The 21358-nt window shown below is 40.1% G+C and overlaps 1 protein-coding gene across 1 annotated transcript in view; it reads right to left on the bottom strand.

Annotated features, from left to right (window-relative positions):
- The window catches only part of ABCC4 (ATP binding cassette subfamily C member 4), a 210967-nt gene that overhangs the window by 108009 nt on the left and 81600 nt on the right, over window positions 1-21358 (bottom strand). The window contains exons 17-19 of the mRNA XM_032227044.1: window positions 20485-20522; window positions 18793-18893; window positions 12910-13056 (exon numbers count right to left, since the gene is read on the bottom strand). Of these exons, the coding sequence (XP_032082935.1) occupies window positions 12910-13056; window positions 18793-18893; window positions 20485-20522 (286 nt within the window). The remainder of the gene's footprint in view (window positions 1-12909; window positions 13057-18792; window positions 18894-20484; window positions 20523-21358) is intronic.

The following is a 21358-nucleotide window of genomic DNA, read 5'->3' as shown; positions in this document are numbered from 1 at the left end:
TGTTCACTATTAAGACAGATTTTTTTTTCTGAAACTCAACAATAAGGACAAATTATGTGAATATATACCTTAAGTACATATCTGACAGCACCCAAATCTGATGTAACATAGTCACTCATGTGTTTATAGTCTATTGAAGAACAAGTGCTTACATGTTTATCCCTTTTTAAAAATAGGAAAGTTTTACTACAGTTTGATGCCATAAATGCTTTTGCATGCAGCTCATCAACCCATAAATAATGAAGCATGAGCTAAAACAGCATGTAATAGCTTTACTTCATTTTACATAATTGGCCTCTGTGACTAGAGTTAAGTCTAACTTACGGCACTTTCTTAGAGATTTGTTTAAGCGTGCAATCAACCACACTACCACTATTAGCTGATGGTGCAACTGACTCTGACATGGCCAAAGATTCTGATTCTGCTTGAATTTGGATTTGTGTATCCAAATTGAGAGGGATTTGACTCAATTTCTGAACAGCCCCTCATCGCTAAGTATCCACTTTATGAAATGCAGGACAATTTCTCAGCCCATGGATGTGAAAAAGAAAGTGCAATGGAAACACTGCTATTTTAACATCTTTAATGGTTATGCTGATTTTTTGGGGTGGTGGTTCTATTTTTTTGTATCACGGCTTTTGAATGTGTGTGTTGTTTTCCTAGTTATGTCTTTTAATGATTTTTCCTACTGTTGTTTTGCTAGCCACACAGTCATTAATTTGAGACAGGCAGATCTATGAATTGAATAACTAAACTGAAATGAATATAGCAGTCCCACATTAAAGCCATTTCTGAACTCCACCTCATCTTCTGGAAAGTATGTTACTTATTGTGTCATACGTACATCCGAAGGAATCCAGAATTGTGTTAAAAGATCTGATATTTCACAAAATAAAACACATAAAAAATAAAGTTGTCTTTGGTTTTGCAAGAAATCCTTAGATGACCAGATATCTTTTTGATTTTCATTTACCAGAAAGTAAGTTTCTATAGGGGAGAATTCCATAATATGAAAGCTGTCACTGGTCTCCCTTGTTACCTTCTGGGAGAAGGTAATGTGATATACGAAGCAGAACATCTAGAAGAGGGGTGTCAAACTCAATTTCATTGAGGGCTGCATCAGGGCTGTGGCTGACCTCAGGGGGCCAAGCGGGCATGGCTGACTGGATGGATGTGGCCAACTGGGTGGGCGTGGCCAGCTTGACGCCACTACCCAAACTGCTGGTATGTTTCCTCTTCGCATTGGGTAGAGTGAGCCGAAGCAACACGGGCCAGACCCTTACATTTTCAGTATGGCCCTGCGGGCCGGATCCAACCACATCGTGGGCCTGATCCAGCCCACGGGCCTTGTGCTTGATACCCCTGATTTAGATTCAGTTACAGTTTTGTTCCATATAGTATTGACCTTGTGAACTCTCAAGTTTCCTCTTTCCACTATGTATTCAAAATGTTTAAGTTTAAGTTTAATAAAATTTGTATGCCGCCCACTCCCTTGGGACTCTGGGCGGCTCACAACAAGACAAAATAAACATTTAAAATTTAAAATAAAAATACAAATATTAAAATTCCACATCATTCATTCCATCTAAGCGGGGCTGGATATCAATCAACAGCCCCAGGCCTGCCGGAACAGCCAGGTCTTGATGGCTTTACGGAAGGCTGGGAGAGTGGTAAGGGTCCGGATCTCTATGGGTAGATCGTTCCACAGGGCTGGCGCAGTAACAGAGAAGACCCTCCCCCGGGGGGCCGCCAGCCGGGGGAGGGACAGTGATTAATCTATATTATGGGCGTAGGTATGTGTGTGTGTGTATGTATGTATGTATGTGTGTGTGTATATATATATATATATATATATATATATATATATATATATATATATATATATATATATATATATATATATACACATACATACATACACACACACACACACACACACACACGCCCATAATATAGATTAATCACTGTCCCTCCCCTGGCTGCCGGCCCTCCGGGATGTGTTTTTGTGTGTGTTGTGTGTGTGTATATGTGTGTATGTATAGATTTAGTGTCACAACCCCTGGTATGCCCCAATTATGGAGGAAGCTAACTGCTTCCATTATCTGTCAATCGGCTCGTCACAAGAGTCCATCACGACAGAAACCCAATATTTTTACTGTTGCCTTTTGTACATTTGTATTGTATTTTTGCTGGTTCGAATCCCAGTAAGGGTATGGCTAGCTGATGAGAGCTAAATAGCTTGAAATAGATCTATACTAGTCTCTCTTTATTTATTTATCAGCAAAAATACAACACACAGACACACACACACACACAGACACACACACACAGACACACAGACACAGACACAGACACACACACACACACACACACACACACACATAATGTGCATAATGTGTTACGTATGGCTAGATATAGAGAGAGATATATATTTGAGAGCAGGCAACAGAATTTCATTTTTAATGTGTGCCTGTGTGCTCACAGTAAAAAATGCCAATAAAGATTATCTTGCTCTTAATCTAAAGTTTCTCCCCCAGGCCAGAGCACAGGATGATGATGCTATGGCACAATGGATGCAAGTGTATCCCTTGCACCATTTATGGGATTAGGGTATTTGCAACGCAAATAAAAAAAAAAAGCTTTGATAGCTTCATCGTGGCTCCAGCTTGAATTTTTTAACCATACTCTGCAGATATCCATGGAAAATGATGTTGTAATATGCATCATGTCATTATATAGTCTACAGAACACTTCTGTACAGGTAGTCCTCGCCTTATTGAGCCCAAAATTTTTGTTGCTAAGCAAAACATTTGTTAAATTAATGTTGCCCCATTTTATGACCTTTCTTACTGGAGTTGTTAAGTGAATCACTGAGCAGTTGTTAAGTTAGTAACAAGGTTGTTACATACATCTGGTTTCCCCATTGACTTTGCTTGTCAGAAAGTCACAAAAGGTGATCACATGACCCTGGGACACTGCAGCCGTCGTAAGAATGAACCTGTTGCCAAGCATCTGAATTTTGATCACATGACCAAGGGGATGCTGCAAGGGTTGTAAATGTGAAAAATGGTCAGTGCCACCGTAACTTCAGATGGTCACTAAATGAACTGTTGTAAGTTGAGGACTAGCTGTATATGTTTAGGAAGTAACTATTTTAAATTATTGGGCTCTGTAAACTGTCAAAACATGAGATTGTCACAGTGGTGGATTCCTATTGGTTCAGACCGGTTTGACTGAACCAGTAATGATTTGGCGGCCTGGGTCGCTGGAACCGGCAGCGACCCAGGTCTGCTGCCCTCCCACCCCCCCCGAGCCGGTTCTCCGGGCGGTACCATAGGCGCGCCATCTTGTTTTTTTTTCTTCACATGCACAGAACAATTTTTATTGTATTGTGCATGCAGGCACAGCGCACATTAAGTGCATGCACGCACAGATGCCCCCAAGCAAACTGACAGCAGTGCCTGCCAGAACCCACACCTGCATTGTCAGCTATGTCACACTTGAAGAATCAGAGAGTTATGGGCATTTAACAATTCTAAAACTCTGTGCAAGTACTATCAGCTCAACCAACCTCACAGGATTGTTGTCGGGAAAACAGGAGGAGGAAGGTTTTTCTGGATATGTTCTCCACCTTGAGTTATTTTAAAAATAATAAAGGCAGGATACAAATAAATAAAAAATCTAGTAATACGCAGAGATACTATACAACAAATCCCTGCATTTTACATTGTATATAGATTCAGAATATGCTTCAATTTGAAAAAATAAACTCTGTGAGCTGAAAAAAACATTTTACACAGAGTTATAATTTTCTAATACCGTGTTTCCCCGAAAATGAGACAGGGTCTTATTTTCTTTTGACCCCCGAAATAAGCACTTGGGCTTATTTTTGGGGAGGTCTTATTATTTTTGAGGTGCAGGAGGCAGCGAGCGTGGTCACCTCATGGTTGCTGCTGTGTTGCAATATTTTCATGGAGGGCTTATTTTCAGGGGAGGGCTTATTTTAGTGCATGCGCTCAAAAGCCCGATTGGGTTTATTATCCAGGGAGGGTTTATTTTCAGGGAAACAGGGTAGCAATTTTGCCAGAATCTTTACCATGAGTGAAACGTCTCATATCTATATCGCTCCAATTTCACAATGTATATGTTCCCATCCTATACCTAGTCACAGTTCTTCACTTTTCTTATTTACTGAATGTGTTTAGGTTCTCTCTAAGAAGTACTTTTGGGAAGGGAAAAAACCGACAGCCATTCACAGATTCTCTTGAGCACAAAAACACTCCACAACTGTTACATAATCTGCCAGGTGCATGAAATCTGGCAGAAGCCTAATTAATTCATCCAGATGCTACGGCAAAGATTACCCTGGATGATCTGGGAGAACGTCTTTTCTGCATCACAAAAACAACTAGCAGCTATTAATGAAGTAAGTTTTAATTGTAAGAGGCTTCAGTGCATTCCAATTCACAGCTGTTTCCAAGTTTCAGAACTGAAGATGCTGCTTTCATAAGTAGTATTTGTACTTCTCCCTCAGTTGGGGGCGAATGGAGAAATAGAAAAACTCACACATAGCCTCAACATTTTGTTCTTCCTCAACATTTTGTTTGCCCTAGTATTTTAATAATTGGGGTGGAGAGTAGGGGGAAGCAGCAAATGAAATTTCAATATGGCCCACTTTTAATATAAACCTTATCCAGGTCTAATCAAAACTCTGATTAGAAATTCCTGACAGACACAATTCAGGGAACACTTGCCACCCGGGAGATTAATTCTGTGCCTGGGAAATAGATGAACACTAAAACCGTTGGACATCCAAGTTTTGGCACCCAGCACAAGACAAGGAGGTCCATTATCCCCGTTGCTATTTATATTAACATTGGAAGTGTTAAACAGGAATATTAGACAAGATGTAGAAATAAAAGGTATGGAAATAAAGAAAGAAAAATATAAATTACAAGCATTTGCAGATGATTTGATATTCTTCTTCTAGGATGATATTCATCCTAGAAGAACCATTGGAACCTCGTCCCAAATTAATGACAAGAATAGAAGAATATGAGTTTACTGCCTCAACATGCATCACTTTCAATTTAAGTAAATTTAACAGTTGGTCATCTCAGTGGTTACCCTAAATCAGTGGTTCTCAACCTTCCCAATGCCGCGACCCTTTAATACAGTTCCTCATGTTGTGGTGACCCCCCAACCATAAAATTGGTGTCTTGGTTCCTAAGACCATCGAAAATATTTGTTTTCCGATGGTCTTAGGCGTCCCCTGTGAAAGGGTCGTTTGACCCCCAAAGGGGTCTCGACCCACAGATGAGAACCACTGCCCTAAATCAAGACTATTTTAATTTATTTTTTAATGAATAAGAAAAAAAGGAAAATACAAAAATAGTAATGAACATACATACAATATCAGAGAAGAGGAAGGCACATTAAAAGGATATTTATCAGCACAATATATACGATATTTATCAGCACAAATAAAACACACACACACACACACACACACACACACACACACACACACATATATATATATATATATATATATATATATATATATATATATATATATATATTTGTTATATTTATGCTGATAAATAAATAAAGGGAGACTAGTATAGATCTATTTCAAGCTATTTAGCTCTCATCAGCTAGCCATACCCAAGTGCAATATATTGCATGTACTTGAATATTTGCAACATATAAGTATATATAAAATTGTGTGTACTATTACAGTGGCATACTGTGGTTTTTTTCTTTGTTTTATTTCTTTCTCTATAAACAAGTTAAAAACATTTGCCACTCAGATCTTTGAAAGACTTCAATTCTTTCCTTCCATTGAGAAGATGCTGAGAGTTCCTTCATAATAATAGCAATAGCAATAGCAATAGCAGTAGACTTATATACCGCTTCATAGGGCTTTCAGCCCTCTCTAAGCGGTTTACAGAGAGTCAGCATATTGCCCCCAACAATCTGGGTCCTCATTTTACCCACCTCGGAAGATGGAAGGCTGAGTCAACCCTGAGCCGGTGAGATTTGAACCGCTGAACTGCTGATCTAGCAGTAGCCTGCAGTGCTGCATTTAACCACTGCGCCACCTCGGCTCTTTTCAATCATGGGTGAGTCCAGAGGTGGTATTCTACCGGTTCAGACCAGATCGCCCGAACTGGTAGCGGAAATCGTGAGTGGCTCCGCCCACCTGCACCGGGCTCTATGGCATCCCATTTAGGCCATTTCTTTCGCCAAAAGTGAATGCGCGGAAGATCATTTCTGAACTGGTAGGGAAGGTAAGTATATACCACCCCTGGGCAATTCATTCAATAACAGATGTGCCTTCATAATATTACTGTCTTTTACTGCATTGACAAAGTCCAATGTCAAAATCTGTCATTTAAAAATGACATACTGAGTCCCAAGCATCTTTTACTGGAGGCATGTGTAAATCTTCTGTGTCTTTCTTACCAGGTTGCATACCTGGCACAGGGGCATATCAAATCCTGGGAGAAGACAAATGCCTCGGTCTCAATTCTCGGAAAGAGTAAGGTAAATCTTAAAGGAGGAAAAGTCAGTTGCCCTGTTGCTTTTGTTCACCAGATTTCTTTCCAACACTAAGCTACCATAACTGCAAAACTCCAAAAGGTCCTTCCTGAAACATTTGAAAACTGCCACTGCTCCAAAAACAACATGAGAAGTATGCAAGGAACATGTAGGAGCATATTCTTCTCCCCTTTTTTAAGAGTTTAGATTCACAGGACCCAGAGCTCCTCTAATCTTGATATCTCTCCTGAAAATCGGGAAAAATAAAGCCAGCCGGTAGCCTTATTTTTCTTCCAGCTCCCTACTTCGAACTTCTATCCTGGCCAGCATTAATCATCTGAAATAGGCAACTACCGGTATTCTCCTTCCGACTTTTTTTCCCCCTTCACATGTGGGAGGAGAATCTGCACTGGGTCACCTGACTCTACAGACCCAAATGCTTTTCTCCTTGACCTGGACCACAGGAAACCTATGCAGTCCACCCAGTTCTATGTCTACTCTTCTAGTCTTACTCTGGCATGTACACAGTGGTGGGATTCAAATAATTTAACAACCCATTCTCTGCCCTAATAACCAGCTGGGTGGGCGTGGCCATGGTAGGCATGGTAGGCCAGGGGGTGTGACAGGCAGCACTGGGCCTCCTGCACCCCCCTGGGAGCAAAAATGGGCCACGGGGAGGGTGCCTCCCCCCCCCTCCCCGTGCCCCATTTGGGCCTAGTAGGCCTCCATGCAGCCTCCTGGGAGCAAAAACAGGGTGCGTGGGGACTCCGAGAAAATGCAGGGTAGGAAGGAGCCAGCCAGCAATTTAACAACCAGTTCACCTGAACCGGCTGAATCCCACCAATGCACGGAGAGCTGGTCCGGCTACATCAGACATGCTTAGCCATTGTTCAGTCTCCTTCCTGAACATCTGACGTGGTGGTTGTTGTTGACAAAACTTTCAGAAAGAACACAGATTTTAATGTTTGCCTGACTTGGGAAAGTTTTAAGTTTCAAGCATTAGGCACACAGAGCAAAGGGTCTCAGCCTCTCGTGGGTGGGTTTGACGTATCCCTTCTTGGATTGCTACAGAAGGGAAAGAAATGCCCTTCTCCACACAGTCATTTTGTATTAGATGCGCACAGCTCTGTACACGTCTCGGAAAACAAGAGTTTTGCCATTAAAAAAAGTCCGACCCTATGAATAGATAGTTAATACACACAAAGTCTGAATGCATTATTTGTCTTACTTTAGCCAACTCCTAGAGCAATCAGCGTTATAAAAGGTTGCTAACAGAATCACAAGAGTTATAATCAAATAGATGTATGTGCAAGTAAGGCTATTTAAACTTGTAACAAAAGCTATTATGATACAAATAGCTGTAACAGAGCAACTCCCACAAAAATCATTTACTATCACACCCTGATAAGGTTAAGGTACACAGAACCATTGTTATATGAAAGAAAGAAAAAAACATTTAAGGTATTCTTTTTGCTTTAAACATGTGGCAGTCAAACAGGTTTAATTACCACACCTTATACTTAGTCTGCTAACTGTTTCAAGAAAACACCCAGGAATACTATTTAGAATATCAGAACATAGAGTTGGAAGGGACCTTGGAGGTCATCTAGTCAAACCCCCTGCTCGAGCAGGAGTCTATTCCATTTCAGACAAACGATTCTCCAGTCTCTTCTTGAGAGCCTCCAGTGACCCACAACTTCTGAAGGCAATTCCACTGAGTCTAATATAAGGTGTCGCTTCTATTAGATTTCTATTGTCTATTAATGGGAGGAGCAAACCTTTCCTAGGCAATGAACACTAATATATAGTAAAAATATTTTCCTATCAGGCTACTCAGTCAAATGAAGTGGAAATAAAACTAAAGCTATCAGTAATTTTAAATAATCTAAGTGAGAAATATGCAAACCATCAAGCCTCCAGATACACATTTTTCATTAAGATACAGATATAATAAATATCTTCTAAAATACATCTACTTTCCAAAAAAAAAAAAACCAGTTACCAGTTTTGTAATTCATTCTGGACAGACATAACACAGTTATCTTTTGGCAATGTGCCTAAGAGCTTATATGACTGATGAATGATATTGCCAATGGAATATTTTAATATGAAGCCACCCCTCATAGCCTGCTCGTATGAGCCATCAAAAATACTAGCTGCTTTTAAAAGTACATGCCTTCCAACCAGTATTTCTTGTTTAAACATGCTGTCTACTTCAGAAGAATTACTTGGGTGAACAAGCTAAAAAGGATCGTGAGTGGTCTCACTCTTCAATCTGGCCAAATTGTAGCTAAAACCTCCTTCTGGTATTGTATTCCTTTTTAGCGAGCTGGGTTAGTCTGCTCCTGCTTTTTTAATTTTGGTCTGGGTTTTTTTTTGTTGCTGCTGTTGTTGTTGAGTGAGAGAAAGAGAGAGAATAAGAATAAGCCCATGGGCTTTGCTTCTCGATATGCACTCACTTTTAGATACTTTTGAATTAATCCCATGGGAAGTTCTCAAGCAGAGTCCCTAAAAGAAATTCATTCCACATGACGTATGTAACAAATCTTTAGGTTTGATGAACACTGAAAAGAGCTAACAAACAAACAATGCCCCTTGCAATGGTCTTAAGTCAAATTAGAATTGTCAACATTTCATTCTAACCACTAAGAATTAATACAGTTAGTTGTCTGTCCTCTAAGATATTGGATATAAATATGAAGTTGATTTTTCTTTGGTCTATTTAACTCAGCATTGCTTACACTAATTGGTAGTGTGTCTTTAGTCCTTCAGGGCCCTGTTACATTGAAAATAATGGAGGTCAGGCTTTAGAAATTTTATCTATATCCACACATTTCACTTCTCAAAACATGACACTAAGAATAGTCAAGATGTATTTTCCTCTTTTAAAAGGACATTCATTGTAAAGCGAGGGAAGAATAAAGCAGTTCATGCTGCCCTCTTGTGCTAAAAGAACAGAAGACATAATTATTCAAGTTGCAACTAATGCAGCTGTTGTAATAAGTCTTTTCTTACTGTACCGTTTTTCAAAGGCCAGATCAACTTGGTAAATTCTTACTAGCAGTTTGCCAAGAGGCACTGTGCCAAAATTAAGAATGGGTGGTGCACACTAAGCTTGCTTTGCTGCACCAGCAACTGGCAGTGCCAAAGGTCCTTTTTCAAGAGGCAACTGGACTTGTTTTTTCTTTCGAAGATGTTTCACTTCTCATCCAAGAAGCTTCTTCAGCTCTGACAGGATAGTGGGGAATGGAAGGATTTATATTCCTTGCAGACAGCTGGTAATTTGCATCCTTTTAGAGGGTCCTTGAAGCATTTGGATTTCCAGAGGAAAAGAAAAAAAATTGCAGACTATAGGAACCAGGAGCACTACTCAGGTGACCCTGAGGACATTGATAAATCTCCAAGTGCTTCAATGGTCCTCTAAAAGGATGCAAATGACCAGCTGTCTGCAAGGAATATAAATCTTTCCATTTCCCACTATCCAGTCAGAGCTGAAAAAGCTTCTTGAATCTTCAAAAGAAAAAACAAGGAAGTCCAGTTGCCTCCCAAAAAAACACTTTTGGGACAAGCACGTCCTGGATGACTGAGAATCTCTACAGACAAATGGCAGCGGTACCTTAGTTACAAGGTGTGCATCAAAAATATCTACTTAATGCTTCTGTTGGTACTATTATTGTGACCAATTAAAAACATGTTATTTATTCACCCATTAAATCTCTCAATCTCTCTCTTTCATGATGGAGAGCCATGTTAGTTTACAGTAACAAAAAAACCAGCAGCTGCTTAAGTAGCATTTATTTTCTCTTCTGATGCTCACAACAACTTATACCTTTTAAAAAATACATTAGACAAAAAATAATGAGCTACCAGGATCCTTCTGATCTCTCACCCTACCTGTACCCACTCCTGGTCAAATTTTCTCATTTTTACATTTGTTTATATTTGCTTTATGCTGTGTACCACTAAAATACTGAGTATGATGGATGCTCTAAGAGTTTAAATAGAACACTGTAATTGGAAACTCAGCACACGTCAGAAACATGCTTAAGCATGCCCGTTCAGGTTTGGCCTATAGAAAACACAGGGAGATATTAGCATGATACCGTTGTAAAAGCAAAAAGACCAGAAAAACTACTTTCACTGTGCAATGAATGAAACATTAACCAATAGTCTTGGTGAATGTCAGAAATACTTTTTGGCTTGGTTTTATGATCATTAGTAAGCCTTTAATATTTTTCTTCTCTTCCAAGTTCTTTTTGTGAGTCACAGAACTCAATGGAGGAAGGAGACAACTCTTGATAGAGAAAGAGGCTTTTAAGGAAGTGGAAGTTACCTTATCCACAAAGAAGGTGAGGAAAGATCTCAACTTATTAAGAGCTGTCTGCTATTAGTCATCTTCCCCCTCAATGGTAGTCAGATGAGTTATCCTTGCTATGTACACTCTGGGTTCAGGCAGGCTAAGATTTGTAAGCCTCCTTCATGCCATGGCTTCATTTGCTGCTTTGAAATCAGTCTTTAACCAGACTTAAAATTTAATTATAATTTAAAGGAAACATATGTGAATTAAGACATACTGTTCAGGGATGGGCTTCAAAAATTGTAGCAATGGGTTCGCTGTCCCATTGTTGGGTAGGTATGTCCATGGTAGGCGTGGCCTAGTCGGGTTCCTGCACCATGGGGGGGCATTTTTTGCCCTCTCCAGGCTCTGGAGGTTTTCCTCGAGCCTCCAAGAGGGCGAAAACTGCTTCTCCCGGGCTCCGGAGGCTGGAAACAGGCCCATTTCCAGACTTCCAGAACCTCCAGTAGGCCTGTTTTCCTCCCTCCGAGAGCCTTCATGCGGGGCCTGCACTTTCTTGGCATGATGAATGGACCACAAGGAGACTCCTGGGATGGGCAGGGCTAGCCAGGAGTGGGAGGGGAGGAACAGAGCGGGGTGGGCATGGCTAGCCAGGAGTGGAATTTGGGGGGTTGCTGAACAGGGCACACTCCTAGCTAGAGGATTGTCCGAACCCGTGCGAACCCCCACCAGCCCACCCCTGGATACTGTACATATCTAGATTTAGTGCATACAAGAGCTGAAATACACTGCCCTTTTTATACTTATGCTACCACACTGCTAGCTGTAATTAAGTTTTGATTTTCTAGTGCAACTACCTTGAGGTCATTTTCTCTAAAAATGTTAGGTGCTAATATTTCCAGACAAATAAGTGAGAAAAATGGAATTTGGTTACTATTATTCAAACTGATGTCACGGTTTAAGAAAAAAAACACTTAAATCCTAAGTGTGCTCCCTCTCTGGCAATTTGGACAATGTGATTTCTAGGCCTGCTTTGTGAACAAACTCAGCTGGGTAACCCTGGAATAGTCCATCTCTCTCAGTTCAAAGGAGGAGGCAATGGCAAACCGCTTCTGAAATCTTGCCCAGAAAACTGCAGGGAATTTGTCCAGGCAGTCAATACACTCACAAACACATATATAGAAAAAGTAAAAGAATAAGTCAACAAAAATGCTCAGTGGAATACAACAACCTCACTTTGAGGAACAAGGTACGGCTCTTTGTTACTTTGGAACAAAGATGGTTAAAGAAAGACATGATTGAGTTTTATAAAATTATTCATAGCCTAAAATCATAGGACTCTTGTTATATTACGATGTTTTCTGGCTAGCAGTTTAAAAGCTCCTGTTACTAACTTTGTGTGGTTTTAGAAAATTTCCATAGAATCACTACAGCACAAAGATGAATCCAGTATAGAACTTAATTACATAATTTTTTTCTGCCATTTTGCTTTACATTACTAGTCAGTTAAATCAAAACCAATTCAAAATGAGGACCCAGATCGCTGGGGGAAATATGCTGACTCATAAACCGCCTACAGAATGCTGTAACACCCTGTGAAGTGGTATATAACTCTAAGTGCTACTGTGTTTCCCCAAAAATAAGACAGGGTCTTATATTCTTTTCACCCCCGAAATAAGCACCTGGCATTATTTTCAGGGAGGTCTTAATATTTTTGAGGTGCAGGAGGCAGCGAGCACGGTCACTGCATGGCTGCTGCTGTGTTGCAATATTTTAGGGAGGGCTTATTTTCAGGGGAGGGCTTATTTTAGCACGTACTCAAAGGCCCGATTGGGCTTATTATCCGGGGAGGTCTTATTTTCAGGGAAAGAGAGTATTGCTATACATCAAAAGTGACATCTACAGCCTACCAACAATGATGTCAAAAGGATAACATACATGCAATAATGCAATAATGTCATTGTTCAAATGGTGTGATGACATTCTTGAATCACATATCATCTGCTTCTTCTTGCCCATCCCTAGAATAATCAGCAGCATTCCACTATTGTAAAGTGATAGCAACTTACCAATAGGGTTTCTGTCAAAAAACAGCACTGGAGTTCTCAAAACCGACTGAAACATTTTATTATGTAAAGTCCGGGCTGCATTAACCAAAATGTGAAACATAAGTAGGCTCCTCAGTATACTGAAAAGGATCGTAGCCACAGTTAAACCTGTATTTAAATGAAGGGCAGAATTACCTAAGGTAATCTATCAACTTCAAGAATTATTGACAAACATTTTTAAAAAAAAAAACATGCATCACAAGGATAGTAGTTCGACAGTAATTTAACATCAAATACTGTTAATTTAACAAACCTTCTGCGACAAGAAAATTAATAATTCTGCATACATTTCCTACAAGTTATTTGCCTCTAGCTAGGTAACTGAGGTGCATGTTGACAAAACAAGAAGCACAAATAGCTTTTTGTATAAGCCCATGATCTGACTTAAGTTCATCATTAAAGTAAATTATTTATTATTTTTTAGTTATTTGTTTGTTTGTTTGTTGGAGATGGAGGCCATGCGTCCATCCTGGTTCTCCTTGACCTCTCAGCGGCTTTCGATACCATCGACCATGGTATCCTTCTGCGACGACTGCGGGAGGTGGGGGTGGGAGGCACTGTTTTGCAGTGGTTCTCCTCCTACCTCTCGGACAGGTCGCAGTCGGTGTTGGTCGGGGGGCAGAGATCGTCCCTGAGGCCCCTAACATATGGGGTGCCGCAGGGTTCGGTCTTATCCCCCCTACTATTTAACATTTATATGAAACCGCTGGGCGAGATCATCCGGAGGCACGGGATAAAATACCATCAATATGCGGACGATACTCAACTGTATCTGTCCGCCCCGTGCCAACTCAATGAAGCAGTGGACGTGATGAGCCGGGGCCTTGAGGCCGTTAAGGACTGGATGAGCGCTAACAAACTGGTGCTCAACCCGGACAAGACCGAGTGGCTGTTGTGTTTCCCTCCCAACAATTTGGCTGACATCCCAACACTCAGGCTGGGGGGTCAAATTTTATACCCCTCAGATAGGGTCCGTAATCTAGGAGTCCTCCTGGATCCACAGCTGACTTTTAACCATCAGTTGTCGGCTGTGACTAGGGGGGCATTTGCCCAGGTTCGCCTGGTCCGCCAGTTACGGCCCTACCTGAACCGGGAGGCTCTCACAACAGTCACTCGAGCCCTTGTGATCCCTAGGCTGGAATACTGCAATGGGCTCTACATGGGGTTGCCCTTGAAGTGCATCCGGCGACTGCAGTTAGTCCAGAATGCAGCCGCGCGAGTGATAGTGGGCGCACCGCGGTTCGCCCACATTACACCCATCCTCCGCGAGCTGCACTGGCTACCTGTCGATCTCCGGGTGCGCTTCAGGGTATTGATGACCACCTTTAAAGCACTCCATGGTAGTGGATCTGGGTACTTGAGAGACCGCCTTCTGCCGATTACCTCCCTTCGACCGATTAGATCGCACAGATTGGGCCTCCTCCGGATTCCATCTGCCAGTCAATGTCGACTGGCGACTACACGGAGGAGAGCCTTTTCTGTTGCAGCTCCGACCCTGTGGAACGATCTCCCCGTTGAGATTCGTACCCTCACCACCATCCAGACCTTCCGCACGGCCCTTAAGACCTGGCTCTCCCAGCAGGCCTGGGGATAAGTTTTTAAATTACCCGCCCGAGTGTTGGTTGACTGTTGAATGCAAGTTGGTGTTTTATTATCTATCTTGTTTACTCACTGTTTGTCTTGTATTATTGCACCCCCTTCCCGTGATTGTAAGCCGCCCTGAGTCCCCTCAGGGAGAAGGGCGGCCTATAAATCGTAATAAATGTCTAAAAAAAATGTCTAAATGTTTGTTTGATGTATGTGGTGCCCATCTTGTCTGGAGGTGAGTCTGGGAGGCTCTTCCTTACACTTTTCCCTAAAGAAAATTCAGGGACATGGTGGCTCAGTGCCTAAGATGCTGAGCATGTCGATCAGAAGGTCGACAGTTCAGCAGTTCAGATCCCTAGCACCACGTAACGGAGTGAGCTCCCATTACTTGTCCCAGCTTCTGCCAACCTAGCAGTTTGAAAGCATGTAAAAATGCAAATAGAAAAATTGGGACCAACTTGGTGGGAAGGAAACAGAGTTCTGTGCGCCTTCGGCATTTAGTCATGGCAGCCACATGGCAACGGAGACATCTTCGGACAGCGCTGGCTGTTCGGCTTTGAAAAGGAGATGAGCACCACCCCCTAGAGTCAGGAACAACTAGCACATCTGTTCGAGGTGAACCTTTACTTTTATATATAAAATGATAGAGGTGTATTCATGGACCTACATTTGACTGACACATAGTTAACAAAGGATCCAGCCAAACATTTTAGGCTTGTATGTTGTTCTTTGTTGTTCTTTGTTTTTAAATATTTTTTTAAAAGTTTTTTTTTATGTTTTAACAATTTAAATATTTTAACAATTGTAAACTGCCCAGAGGCGCTGGGGATTGGTCAGCATATACTGTAAATTTAATAAATTATCATTATAAACACAACAATATGAATTCATAGCTGCCAGTTCTTTGGCTGGTATTGGGCTTTGTGGGCATTAGATATTGTAATAATTACTAATATTAGAATTCTATGAGAACTGACCACAGTACTGTAGTAGAATAGGATGAACAACCTTTCTGTGGGGATTTCCTTTCATTTTATTTTTCGCTTTTTTGTGTATGGCAGAAATATCAAGCCCAGTGAGACTCTGAGCAGATAGATCTGTTTTCTCAGTCTGCTATGGGGCAGGCTTTGGAGATGGGAGTCGTAAAAGAGTTAAATGAGTCTATTAAAATACAATTTCTTGCAATAAATGTCTTGTTTTAGGGAAAACAATGTACAGCTAAAAATGGACGATTTGCCCCAGATTTCAACAGGGTTGCTCTGGCATTACAAAATGACTATGGGGCCATCTATATTCTGCAGAATGCTTATCCCTGGCATACACAGTGGTTCCTTAAGAGTCCAATGAAAGGATAGATGAGCCACGGTGGCGCAGTGGTTAGAGTGCAGTACTGTAGGCTACTTCTGCTGGCTGCCTGCAATTTGACAGTTCAAATCTCGCCAGGCTCAAGTTGACTCAGTCTTCCATCCTTCCGAGGTGACCCAAATTGTTGGGGGAAATATGCTGACTCTGTAAACCGCTTAGAGAGGCCTGTAAAGCTACTGTAACTCTAAGTGCTATTGCTGCCATTGCTATAAACAGATATTCTTTATTATAGACACTGATTAATCAACATATAAACAGCAAAGCACGGAGAACAATAAGATAACACATATTCTAACAATAACTCCTTAAACCCTGATTGGATTTTATAAACCTTATTTAAATTAAAAAGGTGCTTGAAGGCAAACATTTTTTAAAGTCTGAGTTCTGGAAATTTTAATATGCATTTAAAATGGCTGAATGTTATTTTATGCATTAACAACAGGCTGGTGACAGGCACACAGATCCTGCTGGTCATTAAGTGGATTTAGTGTAGCATGTTTAGAGCAGTTAAGAATTAGGAAGAGGACAAGAATATTTGAATATGAGTAACCAATTTCTTAGTACGGTTGAAGTGATCATTCTCAGTTTTATAGCTTGTGGTTTCTTAATTTGTTACAATATGGAAAGAAAATATATCCAGCTTTTAAGGGTTGGAGCTTCTAAAAGCAAAAAATGAATCAAGCATAGCCAAATGAAGACCAATTTCAAATTTCCTGTGAATCTGTTCATAATAATAAAAATGTGGCTGGGATAATCCATTTGGAGAGGTAAAGCTTATAGTTTTTCAAATATTAAATTTTTATTCATCTTCCAGTTCTGTTATTCCTAAAGTGACTATGCTCTCCCAGTGATTATATGGTACAGTTTTTAATTGTTTTAATTGTCCATTGTTTGAGGAGTCCTTAGTGCTCTCTGAGCTTCGTTGTTTTCTTGAAGACATTTCATTACCCAAACTAGGTAACATCATTAGCGCTAATGTTTGTATGTTTCTAATGTTTGCATGATTATTATTACTTTTGGTTTCCCGATATTGTTTGTGTTTTAATCAGAGATGGGTTCCTACCAGTTCGCACCTATTTGGTAGAACCGGTTCGTCAAATCTACTGAACTGATTAGAAGAGATTCCACCAGTGGACCCGGAAAGCAGGTCACACCTACAGAAGAGGTTCCAAAATTTTTTGAAACCCACCACTGGTCCTTGGATATGATTATTCTACACTATCATGCTCATATTTATAAAACTCAGTGCCTCTGTGAAAGGTAAGGATGACTACTGCGTTTGTGGTGCAATCAGAACATTGTGTGTGTTGAAGTTGTTTTAATGCAAACCAAAGATGCCTTTTAAAAAACAAGTTTACATCATATTCTTATGCATGCCAGTGCTGTGTGTGAGGTAATTTAAGGTGGTTCTGACAAGTGTCGTCGGCATCTTCATATCCGGTCACATGGGCAGCAAGCCACTCCCACCCGGTCACATGGGTGGCAAGCCACTCCCATAAAGGAGGCCACACCCACAGAGTAGGTTCGAACAATTTTTGAAACCCACCACTGGTTTTAACCATGTAAACTACCCAGAGTAACATATTGACGGCTATATAAATTCAATCAATAAATCAATTGCTTTCAAAATTCAGACTATAAATTAAGTTTCTACCCATCTGATGACTGTTTTTAAAGAGGTAGCAATAGCAATAGCAATAGCAGTTAGACTTATATACCGCTTAATGGGGCTTTCAGGCCTCTCTAAATGGTTTATAGAGTCAGCATATTGCCCCCACAGTCTGGGTCCTCATTTCACCCACCTCGGAAGGATGGAAGGCTTAGTCAACCTTGAGCCGGTGAGATTTGAACCGCCGAACTGCAGACAGCAGTCAGCTGAAGTGGCCTGCAGTACTGCACTGTAACCACTGCGCCACCTCGGTTCTGTATTGATCTAATCTAATCTAATTAATAATCAAAGAAGAAAACAGCATCTTCTTAATCTATAATTATATATATACTACTAAACCCCTTACGTGTATTTGTTTGTAATCTTCAAATGGTACATCATAGGACAGCCATTTTTGAACCAAGGGATGCCAAATGATGTAACTTACAGAATTCCAGGAGCCATTTCACCCCTGGGAGTGAAAAATGGGAAAGGTGTGGCTATCTCAGTGTTGCTGTGTTGCCACTGCTTCAACACAGGTACATTGTTACAGTCAGAGCCAAGTGATCATCATCTATGTTCCCTAATAACTTCCCACAAGTCAATGGGGAAGCCGGCAGGAAATGTAAACTGGATTGTTGATTGCCAATGCTCTCTGCCAACGTCTCACAAAGTCTTTGCTTATGAGAAGCTGGCAGGGAGCATCAGCAATGGGGAAGTTGGTAGGAAAGGTTGCAAATCTCTCCTACCCTAAAGTTCTCCAGCCTCTCTTTGACACTCCACACACCCTTCCTGACCAGCACCACATCACCACAGTCCAACATTCAAGGCACCTCTTGCACATACTCATGTACCTTCCCAATTTCTGCAACCTGCACTTGCACACCTGGCTGACACCCTTCCTGATCTGCACCACACTCCTGCATACAATTCCTGTCAGCACCACAGAAGATGGAGGAGGCAAGAGGCGGGGTGCAGTTCAGGCGGTGTGGACAGAGTGCATGAGAGGTGCCACATAGTTCAAGGAAGATGCATGGAGATTGTGGAGTTGTACACTAGGGGTTGGGAAGAATATGTGGGGTATACCAGCACAACTTACATGATAAGGAAATATTGCTAGAACAATGATCCAATAGGAGATAGGTTATCTGGTAACATTTAAAAGTTGTTTTTTAAAAACCCTCATATTTTAGGATCAAGGTATAGACTTTTGCAAATTATAGTGATATTTTAAATGTTTTTACCTGCATATATTCCTAAATACCAGGGAAGATCCAGATTTTCTGTGATATTTTGCCCACCATATTCCATTCTAGTGACATTTAGCATTACTTGCTGGTTTGCCCTGTGGACACATGGAAAGAAGGTATTTCAAACAAGTTTGCAAGCACATGAGAATATATTGCTTGGAATAAATCTCTGGTCTCTCTCTAAATTTCAGAAAAGTTTAGCAAATGTTCCCAAACAGCTCACATTGAAATGCATAGTCCTTCAAGTGTAGTCTGTAATTTCTGAAATAAAAAAAAAAACATATGTGGACTTCTGCTATTATATGTTAAATAAGGAAGAGGAAAATCAATGCAAAGGTACCGCCTGCTTTGGCAATGTTATGTGTTTCATAACATTTAATTTTGCCCCGGAAATAAATAGTAAAAATCAGGGTTTGTTCCAAATGATGTTGTAATTTAATAGAACATTTGCATTACCTTTCAACAAATGTATGGTAGCATAGAGCATAGAAATATAATACAGTTAACAACACCATTTTCACATAGAATATAGCGTAGAGTTTAAAGTGCTAAAATATTTAATTCTATCCCAATCTGGGATCTAAAAGTTTTTTAAATAAATGTCGAGGCTCTTCTCTACTTGGATTGTTTCAAAGCTGGGATACCCCGTGATATATTAGAACACACAGCCTCCATGAACAAAATTTGTGAATGTGAGGTTTCTTTTATAAACTGCATAATTCACTCACTGTAAATTCATTTAATTAAATCAATGGCATATAGTCAAAAAGAAATTAAGGTAAATATAATCCATTTCATTAAAAGATGCATGTTAAAAGGATACTTTGAAGATCTTTGAAGATTTTGTACTGGTACAGTGTTGCATTTGTCACAATTTCATTTACTGAATTTCTCTTACTTTGTTTTGTTGTTTCAATTGTATTTTTTTAACTTTGAATGTGTACTTTATTCATACACTATTTCAAAAATTTGTCGATTGTATATGATATTTTTAAATCTTGGGTTAAAATTTGTCTTCCATTAAACCCTCTCTCATTTTATTAAGATTAATATTGATATATCTATTGAAACAGAAGAAGGGTTTTCAAAAGTGTAAATTATACACTAGAAAAATCATAGCTAGTAAAATAGTAGTCTCTGCTTTGTTTAACAGTAAGTGGACCAAGTGGCTTTTTATTATCAGACAAACTTGTTGATACAGTTTAATACTGATTGATTTGCTAGAAGTCTCATGTGGTCATTAAATACTGTGAAAAAATCATAGTTTATCTGGATGATCTCACATAATTCATCCAAGAAGTGGCTTTCTGGCTAATTGCTATTTTGTACAATGCTTTATTTTATTTTCTACTAATGAGCTGCACATTTTTATATTTTTGAGGGAGAGAGAATTTAGGAATATTTTTAATGGAAGATGGTAAAAACACAATGCACAAAATAAAAATGAAATAATGGTTTTGGGGTGGAGTAAAGAGAAAGGGTCAATGCATTTTTTTTATAAATTCAAACTATGCTTACCCAAAAATACTATAAATTAATATGAAGAATTGCTGTATGGATTTCCAAAGAATAAAAGTATTTTTGTCCTGTTTTCTAAAAGAACATGGATCAAAATTCCTGATTTATTCATTTGCCGTATTTTTAAAAGTGAACATTTAGATGATTTATATAGAAACAATCACTCACCAATAAGAAAGCCACCAATCCTGAAGTACATAAGTAACCTAAAACGGTTAAAACAATTCTTTTAGAATGTATTTTGGATTATTTGATGCCTTGTGGTTTAAATTCAAAGCATGAGTGTCGACTGGCAACTACGCGGAGGAGAGCCTTTTCAGTAGCAGCTCTGACCCTTTGGAACGATCTCCCCGTGGAGATTCGTACCCTCACCACCGTCCAGACCTTCCGCACAGCCCTTAAGATCTGGCTATCCCGTCAGGCCTGGGGATAAGGATCATGCCGCCCCACCCGAATGTTGAATGACTGTTGTGTTTTATTGTTATTATTTTGTTTATTCACGTATTGTGTTATATTGTCTTGCACTCCCCTTCCCATGAATTGTAAGCCGCCCTGAGTCCCCTCAGGGAAAAGGGCGGCCTATAAATAATAAACAATTCAATTCAACAATTCAATTCAATTCCAGGGTGCTCCTGGGGATTGGGGAGGGCAAAAATGAGCAAAAAAGGGACCATTTTTGGTTCATTTTTGCCTGACCCTCAGCCCCCAGGAGCACTCTATAAGCCTCCTAAAGGCTATGCATGCCTTTTATTGACAAAAAATGGAGCCGTTTTCACAAATAATGGGTCGTTTTTGGGAGGTCTTCAGAGTGCAAAAACTTTATTTTTTAATTTGCCTCTTCAAAATCTTGGTGCGTCTTATACTCTGAAAAATATAGTAATTAAAACATAGAATTTGACCTGGATTGCCTTAAAAAATTGATATATTTTAACTGCATATACTAGAAATGCATCAAAAAGCATTCTAGTTTCTCAGACATCCTAGACCAAGGGTGTCAAACTCAAGGCCCATGGTCAGATACAATCCAGGGGGTGCTTAAATC

This window comes from Thamnophis elegans, chromosome 11 (assembly GCF_009769535.1).
Source record: "Thamnophis elegans isolate rThaEle1 chromosome 11, rThaEle1.pri, whole genome shotgun sequence".
NCBI classification, from domain to species: Eukaryota; Metazoa; Chordata; class Lepidosauria; order Squamata; family Colubridae; genus Thamnophis; species Thamnophis elegans.
The sequence above is the reverse complement of the archived record's forward strand: the minus strand, read 5'-3'. Positions and strand labels throughout refer to the sequence as shown.